Source organism: Lithobates pipiens, unplaced genomic scaffold (assembly GCF_037356315.1).
Source record: "Lithobates pipiens isolate NorthernLeopardFrog02 unplaced genomic scaffold, aLitPip1_a1.2 Scaffold_25, whole genome shotgun sequence".
NCBI classification, from domain to species: Eukaryota; Metazoa; Chordata; class Amphibia; order Anura; family Ranidae; genus Lithobates; species Lithobates pipiens.
Genome location: NW_027507787.1, coordinates 147,706,015 through 147,733,643, shown reverse-complemented (window position 1 = coordinate 147,733,643; position 27,629 = coordinate 147,706,015). Strand labels below are relative to the sequence as shown.

At 44.8% G+C, this 27,629-nt stretch overlaps 1 protein-coding gene across 1 annotated transcript in view; it reads left to right on the top strand.

Annotated features, from left to right (window-relative positions):
• Nucleotides 1-27,629, top strand: part of FHIP2A (FHF complex subunit HOOK interacting protein 2A) — a 47,522-nt gene that overhangs the window by 3,378 nt on the left and 16,515 nt on the right. The window contains exons 2-7 of the mRNA XM_077454936.1: nt 3,384-3,462; nt 8,111-8,280; nt 15,734-15,838; nt 16,846-16,968; nt 18,469-18,741; nt 18,823-19,019. Coding sequence (XP_077311062.1) covers nt 3,384-3,462; nt 8,111-8,280; nt 15,734-15,838; nt 16,846-16,968; nt 18,469-18,741; nt 18,823-19,019 — 947 coding nt within the window. The remainder of the gene's footprint in view (nt 1-3,383; nt 3,463-8,110; nt 8,281-15,733; nt 15,839-16,845; nt 16,969-18,468; nt 18,742-18,822; nt 19,020-27,629) is intronic.

Genomic DNA, 27,629 nt, shown 5'->3' with positions numbered 1-27,629 from the left:
TTTTTGTACTATAAATTGTTAATTTTTTATTTTCTTTTCTTTAACCCCATTATGTTACTGGCCGATTAATCGATTCATTTCATAATAGATTAGTTGACGATTTATCGATTTAGTGTTTTCAGCCCTAGTTAATATATATGTGTAAAATTATTCACTAACAAAGCAAACAAAAAAAGTATTGTTTTATTGTTTATAAAAATAGACGTGATAAAAAAAAAAAGCAGGAAATAATTAAATGGAGGAGAATAGGGAGTTAATTAAGGCTGATTAGAGTGAATTGAGGGTTAATAAGGGGTTAAACAGAGGAACATTTGTTCATCCCTTTTGATCTGCAGATGAAGAAACAGATTCAAAAAGAGATTTTTTATTTTTTATTTTAGTGTTTCAGAGGCTGAGCAATGTTGTTTAACCACTTACGGTCTGTTTTGCTGGTCAAAGACCAGACCACTTTTTGCGATTCGGCACTGCGTCGCTTTAACTGACAATTGCGCGGTCGTGCGACGTGGCTCCCAAACAAAATTGACGTCCTTTTTTTCCCACAAATAGAGCTTTCTTTTGGTGGTATTTGATCACCCCTGCGGTTTTTATTTTTTGTGCTATAAACAAAAATAGAGCGACAATTTTGAAAAAAATGCATTATTTTTTTTACTTTTTGTTATAATAAATATCCCCCAAAAATATCTAAAAAAAAAAAACAAAAAAAAAAAAACCTTTTTTTTCCCCTCAGTTTAGGCTTTGGTTTGCGCAAAAGTTATAGCATTTACAAAATAGGGATAGTTTTATAGCATTTTTATTAATAATTTTTATTGTGCCTGCGACATTATGGCGGACACATCGGACATTTTTGACACCTTTTTGGGACCATTGTCATTTATACAGTAATCACTGCTATATAAATGCAGTGATTCCTGTGTAAATGACACTGGCAGTGAAGGGGTTAACCGGGGGTGGCAGTGTAGGGGTTAAGTGTTCCTAGGGATGTGTTACTAACTGTGGGGGGGTTGGGCTTTCATTTAGTGAACACTGATCTCTGCTCCAATCACATGGAGCAGAGATCAGCGTCACTAGTTGCTAGGCAGAATGGAGAAATGCTGTTTACACTGCATTTCCTCCATTCAGCCGTCCCGTGAGACGATCTCGGGTATGCCCGCGGCGATTGAGTCCGCGGGTCCCGCGATCGGACTCACGGGGGTCCCGACCAGCGCGGGAGCGCGCCGCCGGCAGGGCGGCATTGGAGATTGGACGTACATGTACGCCAATATGCCTGCCCGTGCCATTCTGTCGACGTACATCGTCGTGCGCTGGTCGGGAACTGGTTAAAAAGCATTGCGACTTTTTTTTTTTTTTTTTTTGACAGCTCCAACTACCAGAGTTCTTTAACACAGCTGTTAACAGGGGGAACCACTAGCCTGAAATTATCGGTTTCAGGTATCGGTGCCTTTGCAGGAGTACTGATACTTGTGCAAAGACTCGGTATCGATACTGATACTAGTATCGGTACAACCCTACATGTGATTATACTTCAGTATACCATAGTAACAGCTGACAAAAATATCAAAAAACACTGAAGTAGACTTTGTGAAAATTTATATTTGTGTCATCAAAACTTTTTGTCCATGGCTGTACATAACACCTAGCAACCCCTTCCCCCATCATAATTAAAATATTGAAGCCCTGGGTCCCAGGGTGCTGCTGTGTATGATTGTAGGTAGCCCACACTCCATTACTATACTATAGGTAGAACCAGATCCCTGTGCCTGAAGAATGATGTTTGTTTATTAAAGCGGTTCTTCACCCTGAGGCCGGGTTCACACTGCTGCGATGCGGGAACGCCGCGAATCCGCGGCGTTTTCCCGCATCGCATTACTCCCGCCGGCAGTTCACACTGCCCTATGCGGACGGCTGGGAGTGTCAATGATATGTTAATGACACCCCCAGATCCGTCCGCATATTGCAGTGCGATCTGCCGACTCTCACAGGAATCGGATCGCATGGTGTGAACCCCCATGCGATCCGATTCTGTTGCGGACCAAAAAAAGGGTCCCGTGCGAGTTTGCTGCGGGAGCGATGCGAATTCAGCCATACTATCTGTATGGCTGTACTCGCATCGCTACGGAGATCCCAGAGACACAGCGGGGGACCATAAGAGACGCACAGCGCGACTCGCGCATGCGCAGTAGGGAACCGGGCAGTGGAGCTGTAATGCTTCACTTCCCGATTCCCCGACATCGCTGGACCCTGGAACAGGTAAGTGTCAATTTATTAAAAGTCAGCAGCTACAATATTAGTAGCTGCTGGCTTTTAATATTTTTATTTTAGGTGCAGAACCACTTTAAGAGAACTCCTCACAGCTGATGTGCTGAGTAAACAAATTGTTCAAATGGGTCCTTGGCCATTTTTGTAAAAATGTTTGTTTTCAATGGAGTGGTGAGGAGGAGTTTGAACTGCCTTCTGTCTGTCATCACTCCTATTTTTCCTGGTGTCACTGAGGCAGAACATTTTAGAAATTACAAAATGTTTCAGTTGTCACCAGAAAAGAATGAGGGGATGTCTTCCTGTGGAGATATCCCCTCACTATAGGTGAGATTTGCTCTGGCTTCCTGTTGTGTCTACAGGACAGGAAGTTAGGGGAAATCAGCCTAGTGTGTTAAAAAATTTGTGAAAAGAAGGAATGGATGCACACCAAAGTAGCAAAGGAAATCCAATTTTAATCTTGTTACATAAAAACAATTGTTGCACACCACAGGAGTAATGCTTTTACAAGCTCCAATGACATGACTGGACAGACGGACACAAAGAGAACCTGTCAGAGCAAAGTGACATAGTTTATTAGCACACACGCAACCCACCTATGCTCCCTTTTCCTCGAACGCTCTTTACCATTCAGTGGATGAGCAGCAGGTATGGGATTCCAGGCACTCTGGGGATTGCGAATAACACAAAATATCTGTCAATGCAGAACATGACTCTGACTGTGTTTTATAAGATTACAAAATATAATCTGTGTGTACCTGGCTTCACACTGACATATTTCAGTCACTTGGGGGTTCCTTGCAGAAAACACATGGGGGTGGGGTTGGACACGGGAGCAGTTTATACCATAGGGAATGCTGAGTACGATCTGCCAGCTGGCGAGTTTGCATGTCAGTCCTCATTTCATGGAAATAAATAATAGCGTGTGACTGAGGTGTATGGTGCGGGGTGGTATTAGTGTGCAAGATCCTCTGATGCAAAGACTGATACGTTTGGTTCAGTAGTTTCTGTACAGCAAAGCAGAATATTTCAGAGTTATATAAACTGTAAAAATAGTGTGAGTGTGATGTGACTTTAGAGTGTTGGCACACCTGGTGCAGAGGCTAATGTGTTTTTTCTCTCTCTCTCAGCTCGCCCCATCGCTGCCACTGCAGGAGGACTTTGTGTATCACTGGAAAGCCATCACTCATTACTACATAGAGACATCCGGTAAGAAGTGGCGGCAGGATCTGTCTATCACCTCATTGTCTGTGCAGTCTATGTGCTCCACAGGGGGACTAGGATGAGGGCTTGGTACAACCTGGTGTCTCACTACATCTGCATAACATAGTCTAAAATCTTTCTTTCTGGCATTAAAGCGGAACTCCATTCAGGCAACTAAACTGTTCAGCCAGTCCTGCAGTTCAGACACCCCAGCCAGACAGCATAGCTGGGCCCTGGGCTTCCGATATACTACACTGCAGATTAGCAATACAGTCTTGTTTGGGGCATGCCCATAATGGGATTGGAAAATAAAGTATTATCAAAACACTGAATATGTCATTCTTGGTCTCCATCCTACAGTAGCAAAGCCCTGATTGGCTGCTGGTGCTGTCCCTCTTATTCTGTGTGAGTTCTGCTGTGCAGGGGCTTACAAGAGGCTAATATAAAGACTGATTTAGGTACTCATGTAGTCCTATGCAAAAATATATTTAATGATTTTCTTAAATACTATACATAACAGGATTATAATTTTCTTTTGTAATAAATGCCTGAACTGTTGTTTTGTTCATCCAGGTCAAAGCAACAGTTTCCCTTTTAATAGCAGCCCCACCAGCAACCCATACTCCTTTTTCTCCCTCATCCCTTTGTTCAGCTGTTGGAAAATTAAAAAAAATATCCATTACTTCTAGATATGGGGGTGCATGTGACTCTCTCCCTTCACTTTAAAGCGGAACTTTAACTTTTTGGCACATACATTTTTTTTGGGGGGCTAAGGAGTACCTAGTTTTCATAGGTACCCCCTAGACCAGGGGTGTCTAAACTTTTTTCAAAGAGGGCCAGATTTGATGAAGTGAACATGCGTGAGGGCCAACTATTTTGCCTGACATTCTTTGAAAGATTCAAATTTGGTCTAATGCCGCGTACACACTATCGGAATTCCGGCCAGAAAAAGACCGATGAGAGCTCTTCAGCGGAAAATGCGACCGTGTGTATGCTCCATCGGAATTTAGCTGTCCGAATTTCCACCAGCCAAAAACTGATAGCATGTTCTCAATGGAAAAACTTTCTATCTGAAATTCCAATCGTGTGTATGCAATTCCGACATGCCAAAAATCACACATGCTCAGATTCAACTTTGAGACGGAAGCTATTCGCTACTGGCTATTGAAACTTTCTTCTTCAAATGATTATTGTTGCATTTACTTGCTGGCATCCACCTGCCTTTAGCTCCCCTACTCTTGGGATGTATTACATCATTTTCCTATGCCTGTTAAGCCAGGTAGTAATTAAAGAAATGTTAAAAAAAAAAAAAAAAAGTTTAAAACAAGCATATATGGCAGCGATATGCAATTAGTGGACCTCCAGCTGTTGCAGAACTACAAATCCAATGAAGCCTAGCAAGACTGACAGCCACAAGCATGACACCCAGGGGCAGAGGCATGATGGGACTTGTAGTTTTGCAACAGCTGGAGGTCCGCTAATTGCATATCCCTGATATATGGTATACTTTTCTATTCATTTACTAATGCTAGCATCCTGATGATTAAAATAGTCAATGTTGATTGAGCGATTCACTTTAAGGCTGAACCTCAACCAAACAATTGCATTTTTAGTTTAGAAAGAAACACCTCCAATCCAGTTATGTATTTATTAAATCATGAAATGTATTTATAAATACACATTTAAATAGGTATCTGAATCTGCTCTTATTAGCTTACTGTAAGCCCCATGCACAGAAACCTTTTGAGTAGATAAGGCCAGATGAGCAAGGCCTGGTCTGGGCCCAATGTTCTATATCAGACCTGCATGTTATGATTTTTTTCTAGGCAATGCCTTGCATACCCTTTTCTTTAACCACTTGACCACTGGTCACTTAAACACCCTTAATAACAGACCAATTTTCAGCTTTTGGTGCTTTCATATTTTGAACGACAATTACTCAGTCATGCAACACTGTACCCATATGAAATTTTTGTCCTTTTTTCACACAAATAGAGCTTTGTTTTGGTGGTATTTAATCACCGCTAGGTTTTTTATTTGTTGTGCTATAAAAGAAAAAAGACCGAAAATTCTGTTAAAAAAAAAAAAAGTTTCTTTGTTTCTGATATAAAATTTAGCAGATTAGTAATTTTTCTTCATAAATTTTGGCCAAAATGTATACTACTGCATATCTTTGGTAAAAATAAGTACAAATTGGTGGATATTATTTGGTCTTTGTGAAAGTTAGAGTCCACAAGCTATGGTGCCAATATCTGAAAATTGATCACACCTGAAGTACTGACGGCCTATTTCAATTCTTGAGACCCTAACATGCCAGAAAAGTACAAATACCCCCCAAATGACCCCTTTTGGAAAGAAGACATTCTAAGGTATTTAGTAAGAGGCATGATGAGTTTTCTGAAGTTGTAGTTTTTTCCCACAATTCTTTGCAAAATGAGGATTTTTTTCCCTTATTTTTTATTTTTTCACAAAATTGTCATAATATCAGTTTATCTTACACGCAGCATATGCATGCCCCAAATTACACCCCAAAACATATTCTGCTATTAGTCCCGAGTATGGCGATACCACGTGTGTGAGACTTTTACACAGCGTGGCCACATACAGAGGCCCAACATGCAGGGAGCGCCATCAGGCGTTCTGGAGCACCCAGGACAATTCTGACATTTCTCTCCTACGTGTAAAAATCATCATTTATTTGCTAGAAAATTACATAGAACCTCCAAACATTATATATGTGTTTTTTTTATTTTTATTTTTTTTTTTTTTTTTTTTTTTTTTTTTTTTAGCAAAGACCCTAGAGAATAGAATGGTGGTTGTTGCAACTTTTTATCTCGCACGGTATTTGCGCAGCAGTTTTTGGAACGCGTTTTTTTGGGGAAAAAACAGTTTTGTGCTTAGAAAAAAAAATAAAACAGTAAAGTTATCCCATTGTTTTTGCATAATGTGAAAGATGAAGTTACGCTGAGTAAATAGATACCCAACGTGTCACTCTTAAAAATTGCACACGCTCGTGGAATGGCGCCAAACGTCACTACTTTAAAAATCCCCATAGGCGACGCTTTACTTTTTTTTTTTTTTTTTTTTTTTTTTTTTTTTTTACTGGTTGCATGTTTTGAGTTGCAGAGGAGGTCTGGGGCTAGAATTATTGCTCTCGCTCTAACGTTTGCAGCGATACCTCACATGTGTGGTTTGAACACCGTTTTCATATGTGGGCGGGACTTACATATGCGTTCCCTTCTGCATGCGAGCACATGGGGACAGGGGCACTTAAAAAAAATTTATTGTTCATTTTACTTTATTTTAGTTTGACGTTTTTTTTTTTTTTGTTTTTTTCCCCCCAAAAATAAACTTTTTGATCACTTTTATTCCTATTACAAGGAATGTAAACATCCCTTGTAATAGGAATAATGGCATGACAGGTCCTCTTTACAGTGAGATATGGGGTCAATAAGACCCCGCATCTCACCTCTAGGCTGGGAAGCCTGAAATAAAAAAATTAAAAAAGATTCTGGCTTTGATTGTATTGGCGAGTCGATAGAAGCATCGGGGGGGGGGGGGGGAGGGGGTGCTTCCTGTAAGAACGATCAAGCAGAGGAACAGCTGCTATGATTGTTCTTATGGTGTAGGGAATCGCTGGCTGAAAAAGCTGATATCTGAATGATGCCTGTAGCTACACCCATCATTCAGATATCCCCTGGGTATTGCAGGGTGTCACCGACTATGGCTGGGTATTGCAGGGTATCGCCGACTATGGCAATTTATGGCAGAGTATTGGCGGGCAATTGCAGAGTATTGGGGGGGTTAATTTTCTGCAGATGCAGCCTACAGCGCTGCTGACACCGATCTCTTCCTCCTCCGCTGTACTGATCGGTACAGAGAGGGGAGGGAGGATTGTTTACAAGTGATCACTCTGTCATTTGATGGAGCAATCGCGTAGTAAACGACCACGATGAGCGGCCGTTTACTGTGATCCGTCACGGATGCTCTCGAGTGTGTGCCCCAGGGGGCGCGCGAGAGAGGAATTCTGGGAGGATGTCATATAACGGCCTCTTGGAGTTAAGCAACCGCCCTGTACCGGTCACTCGGCTATGGGGTGGTTAAAGTAAAATTGCTGTTTCTTGCCCTTGCCCTCCAATGCTCTGTTTTGGCATAGCTAAGTAACAGCCACACCCCTCAATACATGCAGAGAAGGGGGAAGGGCTGGGGTGGGTGGTTGGTTCACCCAAGAAGAATAAACATTGGGGTAGATTTACTAAAGATAAAAAGACTGTGCAGTCTGCAAGGGCAGTGGCTCCAGAGCATAGTAAATGAGGAAAAGTTTTGCTGACATCCACTATCCAAACATGTCCAAGCAATATTGCTATTTTTTTATTTATTTTTTCTTCTTATGATTGAGTATTCTTTGCAAAGTGAAGCTTTACCTCATTTACCAATGTCTGAAGCAACTGTACTTTCAAAGTGCATAGTCTATTTGCAAGTAAATCAACCCCATAGAGTCCACTGGGTCAGACTCTGGTATATATTGTCCTACACAGGTTTATTTAGACACCCCGCACAACTGCTGTAAGTGCAGGTAGGACTATTAATGTAGCAGATGTTATATTATTTCTGAGACTTCAGTGTGTTCTGAGACTCTTGTTCTGTGACACAGATGACAAGGCCCCGGTGACGGACACCAATATCCCCTCTCACCTGGAGCAAATGCTGGACATTCTGGTGCAGGAGGAGAATGAGCGAGAATCTGGGGAGACTGGGCCATGCATGGAGTATTTATTACATCACAAAGTCCTGGAGACCCTCTACACCCTGGGGAAAGCCGATGTGAGTTTGTTTCAGAATATTCTACCCATGCAGTCTGTTGTATGCATAGCAGACCTATAGATATTGTACTGCTTATTTCTGTTCCCTTTGGTGACCTGCTCACAACGAACTGCAGTATGACTTTGGTTTGCTGTGCCCTGGTGTGATGCAGACTATTGCAAGTAACTCACTACAGACACACCGAAGGGAAGACCAAAACCCCCTTCAGCTTTATTTTTTCTTTGTCCCCACGGTGGAATTTTTCTCTCTGCTTCTCATCAGACAGGAAATTAGTGGACAACGTTTTTGACCCTTCTTCAGGCTTTCAGAGTTTGTTTGATCTCCAGCCTTCCCTTCAGTCTTGCAGAATTGTACAGGCTTCTCTCCTAGACTGAAACTACGTTACTTTGATATCACTGCACATTGTGCGCTTTTCACCATGTGCATTAGAAGCTGCAGCAAGTTGGATACAGCCCATCTCATTACTTGGCTGGAGGATGTCATGCATCATATAGCTTTTTGCTCCCCAGCATGTCAGTCTCATTCATTCGATTTCAGTTCTTTCAATCATTTAGGCTCAGCATCACATGTAGGAGTTACCCATGGTCTTTATGCTAATACAACCTGTCTAGGAACACCCACTCTTAGACTGACATCCACACATCACAGCATTTTCATATTTGCATAACCCCTACTATTTGCATCAGGATTGATTGCTCTTAAGGGGTGTACTGTACATCAGCCGTAACATAGACATTTGAGAAGCACAGAGACCCAGTGATGACGTCCCTGGGTCTAAAATAAGGTATGTAATGAAAATAGGTTTTATTTTAAAGGATAAATGCACTTATTTTGGCTCCTTTGCCCTGACCTAACTGAACCCACCTTCCCCCACCATCGATGCATACTCCCACAATCCAATGGCTGCGGCCTCCAGGGTTTGTTTACATCCTGGCCAGGGGCGTAACTAGAAATCACAGGGCCCCATAGCAAAATGTTGTATGCCCCCCCCCCCCCCCCCCCAAAAAAAATGCAGCCCTTGAAGGACACACATTGCTGACCTCCATCAGTACAGTGCAGACCCCCCAGCAGTAAAGAGACCCCTCTTAGTGCAGACCCCTCTTAGTGCAGACCCCTCTTAGTGCAGACCCCCCCCCATTACAGACCCCCCTCAGTGCAGGACCACCCCAGCAGTACAAATGCCCCCCTCAGTAGTGCAGACTCCCCCCCCTCTCAGTGAAGACCTCCCCTCAGTAGTTCAGACTCCCCCCCCCCCCCCCCCCCTCTCAGTGAAGACCTCCCCTCAGTAGTTCAGACCCCCCTCTGTGCAGGCTCCCCCCCTCTGTGGTGCAGACCGCTCCCCCCCTCTGTGGTGCAGACCGCTCCCCCCCTCTGTGGTGCAGACCGCTCCCCCCCTCTGTGGTGCAGACCGCTCCCCCCCTCTGTGGTGCAGACCGCTCCCCCCCTCTGTGGTGCAGACCGCTCCCCCCCTCTGTGGTGCAGACCGCTCCCCCCTCTGTGGTGCAGACCGCTCTCCCCCCCCCCCCCCTCTGTGGCGCAGACCGCTCTCCCCCCCCTCTGTGGTGCAGACCGCTCTCCCCCCCCCCCCCCGTGGTGCAGACCGCTCTCCCCCCCCCTCTGTGGTGCAGACCGCTCTCCCCCCCCCCTCTGTGGTGCAGACCGCTCTCCCCCCCCCCTCTGTGGTGCAGACCGCTCTCCCCCCCCCCCCTCTGTGGTGCAGACCGCTCTCCCCCCCCCCCCCCTCTGTGGTGCAGACCGCTCTCCCCCCCCTCTGTGGTGCAGACCGCTCTCCCCCCCCCCCCTCTGTGGTGCAGACCGCTCTCCCCCCCCCCCCTCTGTGGTGCAGACCGCTCTCCCCCCCCCCCCTCTGTGGTGCAGACCGCTCTCCCCCCCCCCCCCCCTCTGTGGTGCAGACCGCTCTCCCCCCCCTCTGTGGTGCAGACCGCTCTCCCCCCCCTCTGTGGTGCAGACCGCTCTCCCCCCCCTCTGTGGTGCAGACCGCTCTCCCCCCCCTCTGTGGTGCAGACCGCTCTCCCCCCCCTCTGTGGTGCAGACCGCTCTCCCCCCCCTCTGTGGTGCAGACCGCTCTCCCCCCCCCCTCTGTGGTGCAGACCGCTCTCCCCCCCCCCCCCTCTGTGGTGCAGACCGCTCTCCCCCCCCCTCTGTGGTGCAGACCGCTCTCCCCCCCCCCCCCTCTGTGGTGCAGACCGCTCTCCCCCCCCCCTCTGTGGTGCAGACCGCTCTCCCCCCCCCCTCTGTGGTGCAGACCGCTCTCCCCCCCCCCTCTGTGGTGCAGACCGCTCTCCCCCCCCCTCTGTGGTGCAGACCGCTCTCCCCCCCCCCTCTGTGGTGCAGACCGCTCTCCCCCCCCCCCCCCCTCTGTGGTGCAGACCGCTCTCCCCCCCCCCCCCCTCTGTGGTGCAGACCGCTCTCCCCCCCCCCCCTCTGTGGTGCAGACCGCTCTCCCCCCCCCCCCTCTGTGGTGCAGACCGCTCTCCCCCCCCCCCCCCTCTGTGGTGCAGACCGCTCTCCCCCCCCCCCCCTCTGTGGTGCAGACCGCTCTCCCCCCCCCCCCCCTCTGTGGTGCAGACCGCTCTCCCCCCCCCCCCCTCTGTGGTGCAGACCGCTCCCCCCCCCCCTCTGTGGTGCAGACCGCTCCCCCCCCCCCTCTGTGGTGCAGACCGCTCCCCCCCCCCCCCTCTGTGGTGCAGACCGCTCCCCCCCCCCCTCTGTGGTGCAGACCGCTCCCCCCCCCCCCCTCTGTGGTGCAGACCGCTCCCCCCCCCCCTCTGTGGTGCAGACCGCTCCCCCCTCTGTGGTGCAGACCGCTCCCCCCCCCCTCTGTGGTGCAGACCGCTCCCCCCCCCCTCTGTGGTGCAGACCGCTCCCCCCCCCCTCTGTGGTGCAGACCGCTCCCCCCCCCCCCTCTGTGGTGCAGACCGCTCCCCCCCCCCCTCTGTGGTGCAGACCGCTCCCCCCCCCCCCTCTGTGGTGCAGACCGCTCCCCCCCCCCTCTGTGGTGCAGACCGCTCCCCCCCCCCCTCTGTGGTGCAGACCGCTCCCCCCCCCCCCCCCTCTGTGGTGCAGACCGCTCCCCCCCCCCCCCCTCTGTGGTGCAGACCGCTCCCCCCCCCCCCCCCTCTGTGGTGCAGACCGCTCCCCCCCCCCTCTGTGGTGCAGACCGCTCCCCCCCCCCCCCCTCTGTGGTGCAGACCGCTCCCCCCCCCCCCCCTCTGTGGTGCAGACCGCTCCCCCCCCCCCCCCCCTCTGTGGTGCAGACCGCTCCCCCCCCCCCCCTCTGTGGTGCAGACCGCTCCCCCCCCCCCCTCTGTGGTGCAGACCGCTCCCCCCCCCCCTCTGTGGTGCAGACCGCTCTCCCCCCCCCTCTGTGGTGCAGACCGCTCTCCCCCCCCCCCCCCCTCTGTGGTGCAGACCGCTCTCCCCCCCCCCCTCTGTGGTGCAGACCGCTCCCCCCCCCCCCCCTCTGTGGTGCAGACCGCTCCCCCCCCCCCCCTCTGTGGTGCAGACCGCTCCCCCCCCCCCCCTCTGTGGTGCAGACCGCTCCCCCCCCCCCCCCCTCTGTGGTGCAGACCGCTCCCCCCCCCCCCCTCTGTGGTGCAGACCGCTCCCCCCCCCCCCCCTCTGTGGTGCAGACCGCTCCCCCCCCCCCCCTCTGTGGTGCAGACCGCTCCCCCCCCCCCTCTGTGGTGCAGACCGCTCTCCCCCCCCCCCCCCCCTCTGTGGTGCAGACCGCTCTCCCCCCCCCCCTCTGTGGTGCAGACCGCTCCCCCCCCCCCCCTCTGTGGTGCAGACCGCTCTCCCCCCCCCCCCTCTGTGGTGCAGACCGCTCCCCCCCCCCCCCCCCCTCTGTGATGCAGACCGCTCTCCCCCCCCCCCTCTGTGGTGCAGACCGCTCTCCCCCCCCCCCCTCTGTGGTGCAGACCGCTCTCCCCCCCCCCCCCCCTCTGTGGTGCAGACCGCTCTCCCCCCCCCCCCCCTCTGTGGTGCAGACCGCTCCCCCCCCCCCCTCTGTGGTGCAGACCGCTCCCCCCCCCCCCCTCTGTGGTGCAGACCGCTCCCCCCCCCCCCTCTGTGGTGCAGACCGCTCCCCCCCCCCCCCCCCCCCTCTGTGGTGCAGACCGCTCCCCCCCCCCCCCCTCTGTGGTGCAGACCGCTCCCCCCCCCCCTCTGTGGTGCAGACCGCTCCCCCCCCCCCCTCCCTCAGTAGTGTAGACCCCCCCCCCCCTCAGTGCAGACCCCCTCAATAGTGCAAACCCCCCTACATACCTCAGAACAGCGCTGATACACGGTGCCGTGTGTGTCCCTCGAGCGTAGGCTCCTCCTCCTCTGTGGATGTAAACAGAGAGGAGGGGGAGGCGGCTGCGGTCTGTGCTGCTGTGTCCATGTCCCGGCACGAGGTACTACAGAGAGCAGTGTTAGTGATGCGGGCGGCTGCCGCTACCCCAGCGTGTCACCCCTCTGGTGGGTGTCACCCGGAGCGGCCAGCACCCGCCTACTAACACCACTCACCAGGCTCCAACTCGGCTGCGGGCCCCATAGCGCCCACGTGGGTCGCTATGGCGTTAGTTCTGCCACTGATCCTGGCCACACCTGCACTTTATAGCCCAATTGACCTCTATGGGGTTGTCTTCTTTTGTCCCTTGACTCAGGACACAACCCCATAGAAGTCTAGGGGCCTGTAATACTCGAGTGTGGCAAGGGTGTTAACCAAAACTAGTTAGACTGGGGTAACTATGCATCTGTAGAGGGAGGGGGAGGTTGGGTAAGGTCAGCACAATGGGGCAAAAGGACAAGTGCCCCTTCGTCTTTTTTTTTTTTTCCTTCAGTATTTTTGTTAAGCCCTGTACACACAAGCCAAATGCCAGGTGACATTAGTTGGTTCAATAAAAATCGTCCGACTTTCAAGTTATATCAGTAAGCAAAAACTTATTGGTACTGGAGCTGATGTGATTTGGAGCAGCTGTGTGTGTGGTGACCAATTGGCTTCTAGCTCCATCTAGTTCAGTTAAGGTTCTAACATAAAATATATAATCTGATTGGCTGCCATGCACGGCGGCTCCAGTGACTAGTGTGATAAATTCCCCTCAACGTGTTCAGTCGGGCCTAATTGCATGTGTTTATTTGTCTTTCTCCAGTGTAATCTGATTGGATGGCAATATTGTACAACTGTTGCATGTAATTGTTCATGTTTAAAAGATCCCCCAAAGACATCACAGCAGGTTAGCTTGGTGGAAATCAGCTCATGCAGGCTGCCAAATCTATTTTGCTACAGCGATCAGTAGATCAGTCAGTTTATCTGTGTGGCAATCCCATGTGGGCAAGCAGATATAATCTGACAGGAAGAAATCAATGAACTACCACTATGCTGTGGTAGTTTTTGGAGAACTACAAGCCGACAAATGCAAATGATGTCGGGGATTGTAGTTCATTCATACACAGAGCTGTTTGAATGAATGGCGTGGCCATGTGGATGGAGCCCCACACAGGCCACGCTGATTTAAAAAAGTGACAGCTAGTATGGGAGGGATCTGGCAGCGCCTGCAGCATTGGGAACATGTTATGAGTTCCACCCTAAAAACGGGTGGAACGTGTAACGGGTTCACCTTTTGGCACATTCCAGCTTTAAGGGCCGGTTCCCATTGGTGCGATGTCTGAGATCAGATGGGATTCGCACCACAGTGCAAATTGCATTCGATTTCTGTACAATGCTTTTTTTTTTTTTTTTTAGCCACACAGATAGTATGGCTGAATTTGCATCAAACTCGCACAGGAACCCGTCTTTTGGTCCGCAGCAGAATCGGATCGCATGGGTATTTACACCCATGCGATCTGATTCCTGTCCAAGTTTGCAGATTGCACTGCGATTTGCGAACTGATTTGGGGGTGTCATTAACTTTTAACTGACGCTCCCGGCAGCTTGCATAGGGCAGTGTCAACTGCTGCTGGGAGACAAGCGATGCGGAAACCTGCATTGGTTTTGCAGGGTTCCTGCATCACAGCAGTGTGAACTGGCCCTTGGTGTTGAAGCTGAGAATAATGGCTTTAAAATCCATCAATGGCCACTCCGCTATTCTGGTCCTGGCCAATTCCATTCCCAATTGCTCATCCTTTTTAGTTTTTAGGCCAGAGTTCAGCCCTGTCTGCACTTTTAATAGGAAAATTTTACAAAACGGTCCGGTTAGTCTAAGCACAGATATCGGACAGTTGGATGTTTAGTACAATCCTGAAGGTCCAGCTTTAGCCATAATGTGAATATTTGGGTCAAATGAGAGTTGCTTGTAGACACCCCCCAATTTTGTAAAGGAGTAATAGCAGTGACTGGTTACGTTTGTCTAACATATCCTGGGTATTCCCAACATCTGTCAGAATAGCAAACCTGTCAGATTAGCTAACGGAAGTGATTTTGTGTCAGCTCCGCTGTTACCAGGTTTGCTAATCTGACAAGAACACCTGCAGTCAGAAGAAGGCAGCAGTGGATATCTTGCTACACCCAGTTACGTCTTGAATTTCATAGTAATTTTAGCAATAAAGTGACCGTATATAAATACAGTATATTGACATGTGTGATGCTGTTTTGATGTTACATTTTGAAAGAAGCTGGATGCCAGCAGTAGGAAGGTGGCGGTGGCCATATTGGTAAACCCTGCACTGCTCAGCACTACACCTTTTTAAACATCCAAACGGCATCACAGATGTCAATATAATATATTTATATATGCTCACTTTATTGCTAAAATTACTCTGCAATTCAAGACATAGCTGAGTGTAGTAAGAAGATGTCCGCTGTCTTCTTCCGGCTGCAGGTGTTCTGTCAGATTAGCAAACCTGGTAGCGGTGGAACGCATGGCAGGTTCACTATTCTGACAGAACACAGGGTGTCTGCAAGGTTCCTGTAGAAATGAGTATGCCACCCAATCCAATCAGACAGAATCTTCCTGCCAGGAAATCCTCACATCTCCTTTTTTATACTTTTAAATTTCAGTCCTCAAATCCCTTTGAGCAGCAGAAAAGTTTGCAGCATATCATTATTTTGCTCTTTCAGATAGTTTTTAGAAGTTTTTATTTGTGAAGTGTATGTAAAGATTATACTGCTAGTTGGATGACTTATCGGCACAGATGCAGAAATCCTCTTTGTTATGACAGGAAGGTCTGCAATCATTATTATACTGTTTGTCAGATTGTTATCAGAGATTGCATTGAACCAAAATTTCTTTGTGCTTAGAGAAAGAGAGGCTTCTGTTGCCTGGAACGGTTTGAATCAGTTTAAAAAAAAAACAGATTTCATTTCCTGAAAGTTAAGCAATAAGTGATTTCCTTTCATTGTACAGAGTAAGCAGAAAATAAAACAATGCAGAATCAAAGATAAGAATTCTCATATCGTATGTTGTATGTTTGTTTTTGTTTTGTGTAACGTGCCGCTTTTTTATGCCAGTGTCCACCGGGAATGAAACAGCAAGTCCTAATGTTCTACACTAAACTCCTCGGGAGGATTAAACAACCTTTGCTGCCACATATTAATGTCCACCGACCAGTACAGGTACATTCAGCAACTCCAACACCTTTGTGTTTATCAGTTTGCTCAACACAACAGAGTCAGTCACATCAGTTTGCACCAGATGAGCTTACACTCCAATGTCCCCACCACAGTCTCACACTATTATTATTATTATTATTATTATTATATTTATACAGCTCTGACATATTCCACTGTGCTGTGCAGAGAACACTGAGCCAGTTACATCAGCCTTTGAACCAGAGGAGCTTATACTCCACCGCAATTGCACACTATTATTATTCTTCTTTTATATATAGTTCTGACACAATCCATAGTGCTGTAAAGAGAAGATTGCGCAGCAGCAGTCTATACCAGAGGAGCTTGTACTCTAATGCCCTACCACAGGCAAACATTTTTATAATGATTATAATACATTTATATAGCTCTGGCATTCCGCAGTGCTGTACATAAAATCCTTAGCCATTTACATTAGTCTCTGCACTAGAGTAGCTTACACTCTAATGTCCCACCACAGTTAAACACTGTTATTGTACATTTTTATAGCTCTGACATATTCTAGAGTGCTGCACATAGAAGGCTGATCCAGCTACATAAGCCTTCGAACCAGAGGAACTTGCACTCTAGTGCCCCTCTACAGGCAATCATTTTTATAATTTTATGTAGCTCTGACATGTTCTGCAGTGCTGTACAGAGAATGCTGAGCCATTCACATCAGTCTTTTCACCAGAGGAGCTTACACTCTAATGTCCTGTCACATACTGTTGTTGTTTTACATTTTTTATAGCTCTGGCATATGCCACAGTTCTGTACAAAGAACACTGAGTGAGTTGCATCATCTCTACACCAGAGGAGCTTGCACTTACCCACCACAGTCATGCACATATAAGTTTCTATTGCTCTGACATATTTCACTATGCAGTACAGAAAGTTTACACTCCAGACAACTTTTACCTGTTTGTTAGCATCTTAATTTTACTGTTATATCGGACCATTTAGACCTTGACATCTGTTGTATTTTCTCTCTGTAGAAGCTGATCCGTCTGTGCGGAGAGGTGTTGGCCAATCCAACAGAGAATGAAGAGATCCAGTTCTTGTGTATTGTGTGCGCCAAACTAAAACAAGACCCTTATCTGGTCAACTTCTTCTTGGAGGTCAGTTCCAGTGTCACCTATACCATCATTTCTAATATTTGTTGAACTATGAACTGTCTAAAGTGCACTGAAAGGTTCATCAACAACGGTTTGTCATTGTAGGGTGCACAAGGTCTATACAGTAATGTCTCAGCAGAAACAGGACATCATGCATAACCCCTTATGTTTTCTTATTCTATTCTAACAGTCATGCAAGAGCTCTGGCCCTGTTTTACCCTATGGCAGTATTGATTTATGGCGTGTTCTCTTCGGCTCCACCATGTGGTTTTCTCTTTAGCTTTCTTTGCTTCTAAGGCCCAAGTAAGCCTGGGAGGAAAGGAGTTGCTGGAAGTACTGCCAAGCAGTGTAAATTTTTTTTCTATATGCTGACAACAAATGGATATCATAGAAAACATCAGCATGACCATATAGGATTGTAGTCCAAGGAGAGGGTTGTGGCAACACCACTGCAGCTTGTTAGCCCTCTCCAGGATATGACATTTACCAAAACTTGACAGGATCAGGACATATTTTTGCTGTATACTATGCACTGCGCTGTACATCTCAAAGACAGCTAGTGTTCAGCCAGTGGACATGTAGCTGCTTCCAGCTCTCCTTCACCGTCAGTGTTTCTGACTTGGGAGAAGGGTTAATATTTTCCCAGAGATGGGATTTAAGTTCATCATGTAAAACCAGCTTGTTTCAGGGGAAGGGTCTACCACATCTTAAAGTAGAGCTGTAAGCAATACTTTTTTCACATTTTGGATAACCTAAGGGAGGGGTTATAACCACTGTCATTATTTTATTTATTTTTTTGTACCATTAGTGTCCCATTAGAAAGATTTCCATTTGCTTCCTGTCCCATAGCCAAAACAGGGAGTAAGAGGAAATTCCTTGGGGCCCCTCAGGTTACCATTGAAAGGTTTCCCCAAAATTTGGTATTTTCTTTTAGCTTTCAGTTTTAATGATAATGGTAAACTGGATAGAGAGGATGAACCTCTCCCTAATGTGCACATAGACAGCAATAAAAACCTAATAAGTGTTCTAATCCATCTCCACTCTATCCAAATCTAATGAAATAATCTTGCTTTTAGTTATACTTTGAATGTAGAAGTCAACAAGATAAAAAAAAAGACAGTTCATGTACAGTTAATGATATTTCTAAATTCTATTTAATTATGTAAAAATGGTGTCTTATCTGGTAAAAACTTCTAAATTTGTCTACATTAAGTATCTATAGTTTGTTAGTTATATAACATAATTAGCTCACATAATATAATGCATGTAATCATAAAGTTTATATAATTAATACCAATGGGTAAAAAGTGCAGATAAAACCAACTTTGAACAATTTTTTTTGAGAAAAATGATTGGGGGGGTTTAGCAGGGGTAAAGTAGGGGTGCAGTAAGAAGAAGTTGGGGTAATTAGAGGGGAGGATAGACAAAGGAACTACCAAGCACGATGAACGTTTGTAGTAGGCTCTCCTAACATCTGTTTGTTGTGTTCTGAATGCTTTTCAGAATAAGTTGAAGCCCCTTCCAACAGTTGGATCTTCAAACAGCCTTGGAGGACTTGTTGGGAGCGGCATTGTAGAAGTACCTGCTAATGACACAGGGCAGTCTCCTCCACTCGATCCCAGTGCTGGAGCAGCGGCAGATGGGACTCAGAATGTACCGGCAGCCCCTGCTAGTGTTGGCTCTACAGATGACGGGGCTGAAAGCGGAGTATCGGTCAAACATGTACAGCAGGACTATAACCTGGTGAACTCCTTACTCAACCTGACCAAGAGCCCGGTGAGTGATAAAACCCACTGAGAGTATTTCCAGAGCCTCGGAGAACATGTTGTTTATATGCTGTGCACTCTCATCCCTCAGGATGGCCGGATTGCGGTGAAAGCCTGCGAGGGCCTCATGTTGTTAGTGAGCCTGCCAGAAGCGGCTGCTGCCCAGTGCCTTACACAGAACACCAGTTTATGTGAGCTGCTCACCAACCGGCTGACCTCCTTATACCGTGCTCTGCCTCAGTCCATCGACCCACTGGATATCGAGACTGTGGAGGGGATCAACTGGGGGTAAAGATGTGCTTTTTTTTTTTTTTTTTTTTCTACTACTATCTTATTTTGGGCACACACGGGCAGATTGTTGTTGGTTTTTTTTTTTTTTTTTTTTTTTTTCCCTTTCCTCCTTTTCCATTTTTGTCCTTTTTTTTTTTTTTTTTTCTATCTTTTTTTTTTTCTTAAGGGAACCTCTCTGTCGGGATCTGAATTCGGGGTTTCTACTGTGTCTTGCTGTGGCTCTTCCTACTAAGCCACCTGAAGATTTGTATAGTTCTTTGCTTGATCTCTTGGTCAGTCTTGATTGATACCCAGTTTCTTGTGGAGTCTTGAATTCCTAGCCCCTCGCCTGAAATTATTACTACTATTATTATTCAGGATTTATATAGTGCAAATAGTGTGCGCAGCGCTTTAGAACATGAACGCAGATAGAACAGTTACAATACAAATTCAATACAGGAGGAAAAATCCCTGTTCGTTAAGAGTTTACAATCTAAAATCCCTATGTAAGCCATGCCTCTATACTTTGGTATATCATTCTGTAACGATGTTGGATCAGCCTCTGGGTCAAGTAGCTGAAGCTGCAGACAAATTCTTGGTTATAAACAGCCAGGTTCAATACACAAGTAGAAGTAGCTGTATGTGAGTAAGGTAGAAACATAGTCGGAGATCAATCCAAAAGTCATTAGCCAGAGATATCGGATTTGACATGTAGAATGATGAAAAGTAATCAGTAAATCAGCAGCCAAAGTTCAGGAATTATATAGCTATAATTAAAAATGCCGTGTACCACTAGCAACAAATAAAGACACTCACATAAGCACAGTAATTTGGCACACGATACATGCAGAGACGTGACTTAAATAGTTCAGAGTTTAGCAAGATGCTCGATATTGAAGACTGACCAAGAGATTAGGCAACAAACTATGCAAGAGATTCAGATGGCTGAATAGGAAGAGCCATTGCCTGGCACAGCAAAAACCCTGGACTTGGATCCTGGCACTCCCTCTCTCCATCATTACACCTCCTGTTTTCTTACTAATCCCTGAAAGTATGTATGCATTTGTGTGTGTGTGTGTGTGTGTGTGTGTGTATCAGCTTGAACGGAGCCCTCATGACATGTTTTGCTGCTGCATGGCTGCCCCACGTGGCGAGCGTCGTCCTTACACCATGTCCCTTCATGGCGGCCGGTGAGTGCTCTTCTCTATTTCTAACTCTTGCTTGCTTTCTACTTGTGTCCCGCGGCCGGTGATTGCGGTACAGTACTACTATGCACTTGCAATGTACATGACATTTCATTGATGACTGACATTATTTTATTTATATAACCTGTTCTGTGCAATTTGCGCTTTAACAACTTTGTGACCAGCAAATAAACATGTTTTCTTAATGTCTTTTGACTGCTTTTCAATTCCTCATATTATGACAAAAATGTGTAATTTTTCATTATTTAAAAAAAGTCACCAAAATCAGGTATCTGTAATTAGTATCGGCGAGTACATGATGTCAAGTATCAGTACTTGTACTCTGTCAGAAAAGTGGCATCGGTGCATCCCTAATAAAAATATACACAGTGGGGACGGAAAGTATTCAGACCCCCTTAAATTTTTCAATCTTTGTTCTATTGCAGCCATTTGCTAAAATCATTTAAGTTCATGTTTTTCCTCATTAATATACACACAGCACCCCATATTTGACAGAGAAACACAGAATTGTTGACATTTTTGGAGATTTATTAAAAAAGAAACTGAAATATTACATGGTCCTCAGTATTTAGTAGAAGCACCTTTTGATCTAATACAGCCATGAGTCTTTTTGGGAAAGATGCAGCAAGTTTTCCACACCTGGATTTGGGGATGCTCTGCCATTCCTCCTTGCAGATACTCTCCAGTTCTGTAAGGTTGGATGGTAAACGTTGGTGGACAGACATTTTTAGGTCTCTCCAGAGATGCTCAATTGGGTTTAAGTCAGGGCTCTGGCTGGGCCATTCAAGAACAGTCCCAGAGTTGTGAAGCCACTCCTTCATTATTTTTGCTGTGTGCTTGGGGTCATTGTCTTGTTGGAAGATAAACCTTCGGCCCAGTCTGAGGCCCTGAGCACTTTGGAGGAGGTTTTCGTCCAGGATATCCCTGTACTTGGCCACATTCATCTTTCCCTTGATTGCAACCAGTCGTCCTGTCCCTGCAGCTGAAAAACACCCCCACAGCATGATGCTGCCACCACCATGCTTCACTGTTGGGACTGTATTGGACAGGTGATGAAAAGTGCCTGTTTTTTTCCACACATACCACTTAGAATTAAGGCCAAAAAGTTCTATCTTGGTCTAATCAGACCAAAGAATCTTATTTCTCACCACCTTGGAACCCTTCAGGTGTTGTGTGTGTGTGTGTGTTTTTTTTTTTTTTTTTTTTTTATTTATTTTTTTTTCTTCCCGCAAACTCCATGCGGGCTTTCATGTGTCTTGCACTGAGGAGAGACTTCCGTTGGGCCACTCTACCATAAAGCCCTGACTGGTGGAGGGCTCTAGTGATGGTTGACCTTCTACAACTTTCTCCCATCTCCCGACTGCATCTCTGGAGCTCAGCCACAGTGATCTTTGGGTCCTCTCTCTCACCAAGGCTCTTCTCCCCCGATAGCTCAGTTTGTCCAGGGGGTCAGCTCTAGGAAGGGTTCTGGTTGTCCCAAACATCTTCCATTTAAGGATTATTAAGGCCACTGCTCTTAGGAACCTTAAGTGCAGCAGAATTTTTTTTTTTTGTAACCTTGGCCAGATCTGTGCCTTGCCACAATTCTGTCTGAGCTCTTCAGGCAGTTCCTTTGACCTCATGATTCTCATTTGCTTTGACATGTACTGTGAGCGGTAAAGTCTTATATAGACAGGTGTGTGGCTTTCCTAATTCCAATCCAATCAGTATAATCAAGCGCAGCTGGACTCAAATGAAGGTGTAGAACCATGTCAAGGATGATCAGAAGAAATGGACAGCACCTTAGTTAAATATGAGTGGCACAGCAAAGGGTCTGAATACTTAAGACAATGTGATATTTCAGTTTTTCTTTTTTAATAAATCTGCAAAGATGTCAACAATTCTGTTTTTCTGTCAATATGGGATGCTGTGTGTACATTAACCACTTAAGCCCCAGACCATTTTGCAGCTAAAGGACCAGACTCCTTTTTGCAATTCGGCACTGCGTCACTTTAACTGACAATTACGCGGTCGTGCGACGTGGCTCCCAAACAAATTTTTAATTTTTTTTTCACAAATAGAGCTTTCTTTTGGTGGTATTTGATCAGCTCTGCGGTTTTTATATTTTGCGCTATAAACAAAAATAGAGTGACAAATTTGAAAAAAAATGCAATATTTTTTACTTTTTGCTATAATATCCCCAAAAATGTATAAAAAAAAAAACATTTTTTTCCTCAGTTTAGGTCGATTACATATTTTTGGTAAAAAAAAATCGCAATAAGCATTTAAATTGGTTTGCGCAAAAGTTATAGCGTCTACAAAATAGGGATAGTTTTATGGCATTTTTAGTAATAATTTTTTATTTTTATCTTTACTAGTAGTGGCGGCGATCAGGTGTGTGTGTGTGTGTGTGTGTTTGTTTGTTTTTTTCTTTACTGTAGGGGACGTGGCTTGGTGTGAGGCGTCACTGATAGTCTGTTCCCTGTCATAGGGAACGACGATCGGTGACAAGCTCACTAGGAAGCACGGGGAAAGGTTTATTTACACTTACCTCTCCCCGTTCTTCAGCTCTGACATGATCACAGAGCTCAGGACCGGGTCGCGAGTGCACCCCCGGAGGGCTGGGCTCTTAAAGGGCAAGGTACCTGTACATGCTTGTGCCCAGCCGTGCCATTTTGACGACGTATATTGGTGTGAAGTGGTTAATGAGGAACAAAAATGAACTTAAATGATTTTAGCAAATGGCTGCAATGTAACAAAGAGTGAAAAATTTAAGGGGGTCTGAATACTTTCCGCCCCCACTGTGTGTATGTGTGTGTATGTATGTGTGTGTGTGTGTGTGTGTATGTATGTATGTATGTATGTATGTATGTATGTATGTATGTGTATTGTTGTGCTTTTTAAGGACAATTTCCCGCACAATATTTACTAAGTAATTTTTAACGAAGATATTTTTAAGATACAGAATCAGTCTATATATGTGAAACGTATTCACGGAGACGAGTGATCATACAAAATAGCTACATTTATTGGTTGACAGAAAACAAATATTTACATGAAATATTAAAATACAGATTGCATTACTTGATCATTTTGACAATTAATGGAAACGCCCTCAAACTGGGCGTAGTAGTACCTTGGACACAATTATCACCATTCACTTCTCGGTAGAATCAATAACCTTTTGATAATTGACAATTAAACAGAATGTCTGTATTTCACACGTCCAACCATTACTATACTGCAGGTAAGTAAGTGGTTAACAATGTGAAATAAATTAGACATTTGTTTGTCAATAAAATTGGTATCTATGCAAATAAGAAATTTTATAATGAAAAATAAATTTAGAGAAAAATCTAAAAGGCGGTTATTGATTTGGGAGAAATATTTTCAATAATAGAACATTAAAAAAAATCAATATTTAAGAGAACATAGAATAGATGATAAACATATATTTACCCATTTCCAATATGGCTATTAGTGTGGAGTGTTGGTTACCAGGAATTTTAAGATGGCTGCCGTGGCTTCAACATGGATCCTTTTACAGAGGAATTACTTTGTGTGACCTCCGAGTTCCAAGGAGCAGGGATCTTCATGAATGTAAAAATGGGTATTCATGCATGGTGCATGAGGGTCAGTCTGTCTGGCAGTCTTCCAGTGTCCCTTCTCAGGGGGGGTCCCTAAACTTCCCCCTGACTCTCTCCCCCCCCCCCCCCCAGCTCTCCTCCGAGCTTTCCCTTTCTCCTTTTTTTTTTTTTTCCCCAATGGCCATCTTTCTAGTTTCTTAAATATCCTCTTAAACAAAAAGATCATAAAATTATACTAAGTTCTGCCCAGAGGGTATGTGTCCCTTTCCTATTGGCAGGCAGACTTGATGATCACCTTTCCCAGTAGTCTCGTGATTTTAATGTAATAGCACCTTCAACCACCAGGTGTCTCACATGTGTTTGGTGTTTTATCTCTTTAAGTTAATATATTAATTTCTATAATATGCGTTCGATGTTTATATATGTTCGAACGAATATATCTCGAGTGTTCAGGAATGGTAGTATAATATAAAATACACATAACATAATTTTGAATAAATCGCTTGCATAAAATGGTGATATATATGCATATTAATTTATATCTGTTAATCTTTAGTCCATTTCTAAAGGACACAGGTTAGATATATATCAAACAATATCACATACAATTATTATCTATATGGATACATGTATAATTCGGGTATCCAATCAATATTTGTTTATCTAAACATAGGTTAAATTCTTATACAGTTATAATCATGATTATATGTTTTTTATCATGCTAATTCGTTGCTAAAACACTTCTATTTATAATCACACTTTCATATATAAGAAAAAACTGGGCATATAGCTCAGAACAGCTAAAAGGAAACACTCAAGAAATGAGTTTCCTATTAGTTCAGTGGGAACAGGGACTATTGCGGTATCATAAATTAAATTGAAACAATCATTAAAATACAATTACATTTTATTATAATTTGATCCACCTAAACAGTAATACATAGACATTGCTGTAGCAGAACCACATTATATTAAATCCAATCAAAGGACACAATTGGTTCAGATTCTAAACAAATGAGTTTTTTACGGAAGTACAGAGATGACGCATAAATCCGACCGGTTTCGCGGTACTAAGAACACCGCTTCCTCAGGGAACGTCACTTTATAAATCTAGTACAAAAAAATATATATAGATATTAAATAATACCATACAAAGTATCAATAAGATTTTAAAGAGAGAAAAGAATAACAGTGTAACAATAACGGAAATTAACACTTTCATATATAATTTATTTATGACAAAGTTCTTTAGATCATTAGATACTAACATTATAATATCTCTGTTGCGACCTATGTATAATTTGAATGGCTTAGAAAAATATGGATGATACTGGTATATGAATCTTACAGCAGGGGTTGACAAATTTGCTTGGAATCTAGGAGCCAGCTAAAAAAGTTAGGAGCCAGGTCCGTGACGGCGATCTGGACCTGTCCCTGGCCTGACATGGAGACGAGTGAGGGGAAGATAGCCCCCAGCCCCCCACCTGTCTCCAAGTCATTGCCCATAGCTCTTAGAGGGACATTTTTAAATTGCATTTTAGTGTAAATATGAGATGTGAGGTCTCTCTGACCCCAGATCTCATATATAAAAGAGGACCTGTCATGCTTTTTTCTATTACAAGGGATTTTTACATTCCTTGTAATAGGAATAAAAGTGACACACATATTTTTTTTTTTTTTAAAAGAACAGTGAAAAAAATAAAAATAAAAGTTAAAATAAGAAAAAAAAATTGTTTTAAATGCGCCCTGTCTTGCCAAGCTTGCGTGCAGAAGCGAACGCATATATGAAAGCGGTGTTCAAACCACACATGTGAGGTATCGCTGCGATCGGTAGAGTAAGAGCAATAATTCTAGCCCCAGACCTCCTCTGTAACTCAAAACGTGCAACCTGAAGAATTTTTTTAAATGTCGCCTATGGAGATTTTAAAGGGTAAAAGTTTGTCGCCATCCCATGAGCGGGCGCAATTTTGAAGCGTGACATGTTGGGTATCGATTTACTCGGCGTAACATTATCTTTCACAATATAAAAAAAAAAAAATTGGGCTAACTTTACTGTTGTCTTTTTTTTTTATTAAATAAAAAATTTTTCCCCAAAAAAAGTGCGCTTGTAAGTCCGCTGTGCAAATATGGTGTGACAGACAGTATTGCAACGACCACCATTTTACTCTCTAGGGTGTTAGAATAAATAATAAAAAAATTATATATATATATATATAATTTTTTTTTTTTTTTTTGTTTAGGGGTTCTAAGTAAAGGGATGGAGAAAGACTGGCCCATTAGCATTGTTGGTTGTAATTCCAACGGCCACCACAAGAGGGCGCCAGATTCCAGAAGGAAGCATAGGATCACAGAAGGCCTCAAAGCCGGGGGCTCAATTACCGGCCGCCTGCGGCGCGGCCCGACGCGATCGCGCGCGGGGGGGGGGGGGGGGGGTCCACGGAGACGGGATACCCCCAGCTATGCTGCCCCAGGCGCAAGGTCGCTGATTCTAGTCGCCAATGCGACCTGGCGACTGGGTTTTGTCGAGCCCTGTCTTACAGCATGTTTTGAGATGAACTCTGAGCTTCCAATAAATGATTAAATGGCTTAGCTGTGTCCTTCATTAGGTTTTGTTGGATAAGGTGTCAGCTATTTGCATGGTTGTATATTGTCCAAACAGTCTTTTTACTTACGCACAATGGGGTTTTCTAGTTAAGGGTTATTTCCATGCGATAAATACTTATGCAAGTTTGGTCTTCTCACTCTAACCAACAAAATAAGTAAACAGCTTTTTGTTTGGTGACAGAAAATACCATTGTTTCAACACAGGTTTTGTAAAAGTTTAAAAAGAACTAATCCTTTTAACCTTTGGAAAAACCTGTGAGATCTTGTACTTTGCTTTAAAGGTCTCCAAGAGGTCACCGTTCAATAATATCAACATTATAGTTCATCCACCTTCTTTTTTTTTTAACTTTTTTTTTTTTTTAGGCCTACTGAAATTCCTCATCTCTGCCAGTGAATATTAAATGTATTTCTTCATGAATTCACAAATATATATATATATATATATATATATATATATATATATATATATATATATATATATATATATATATATATATATATTGTGCCTTGCGAAAGTATTCGGCCCCCTTGAACTTTTCAACCTTTTGCCACATTTCAGGCTTCAAACATAAAGGTATAAAATTTTAATTTTTTGTGAAGAATCGCCAACAAGTGGGACATAATTGTGAAGTGGAACAAAATCTATTGGATATTTTAAACTTTTTTTAGCAAATAAAAAAAACTGAAAAGCGGTGCGTGCAAAATTATTTGGCCCCTTTACTTTCAGTGCAGCAAACTGACTCCAGAAGTTCAGCGAGGATCTCTGAATGATCCAATGTTGTCCTAAATGACTGATGGTGATAAATGGAATCCACCTGTGTGTAATCAAGTCTCTGTATAAATGCACCTGCTCTGTGATAGTCTCAGGGTTCTGTTTGAAAGCGCAGAGAGCATCATAAAGACCAAGGAACATACCAGGCAGGTCCGTAATACTGTTGTGGAGAAGTTTAAAGCCGGATTTGGATACAAAAAGATTTCCCAAGCTTTAAACATCCCAAGGAGCACCGTGCAGGTGATCATTTTGAAATGGAAGGAGTATCAGACCACTGCAAATCTACCAAGACCTGGCCGTCCCTCTAAACTTTCAGCTCAGACAAGAAGACTGATCAGAGATGCAGCCAAGAGGCCCATGATCACTCTGGATGAACTGCAGAGAACTACAGCTGAGGTGGGAGAGTCTGTCCATAGGACAACAATCAGTCGTACACTGCACAAATCTGGCTTTTATGGAAGAGTGGCAAGAAGAAAGCCAT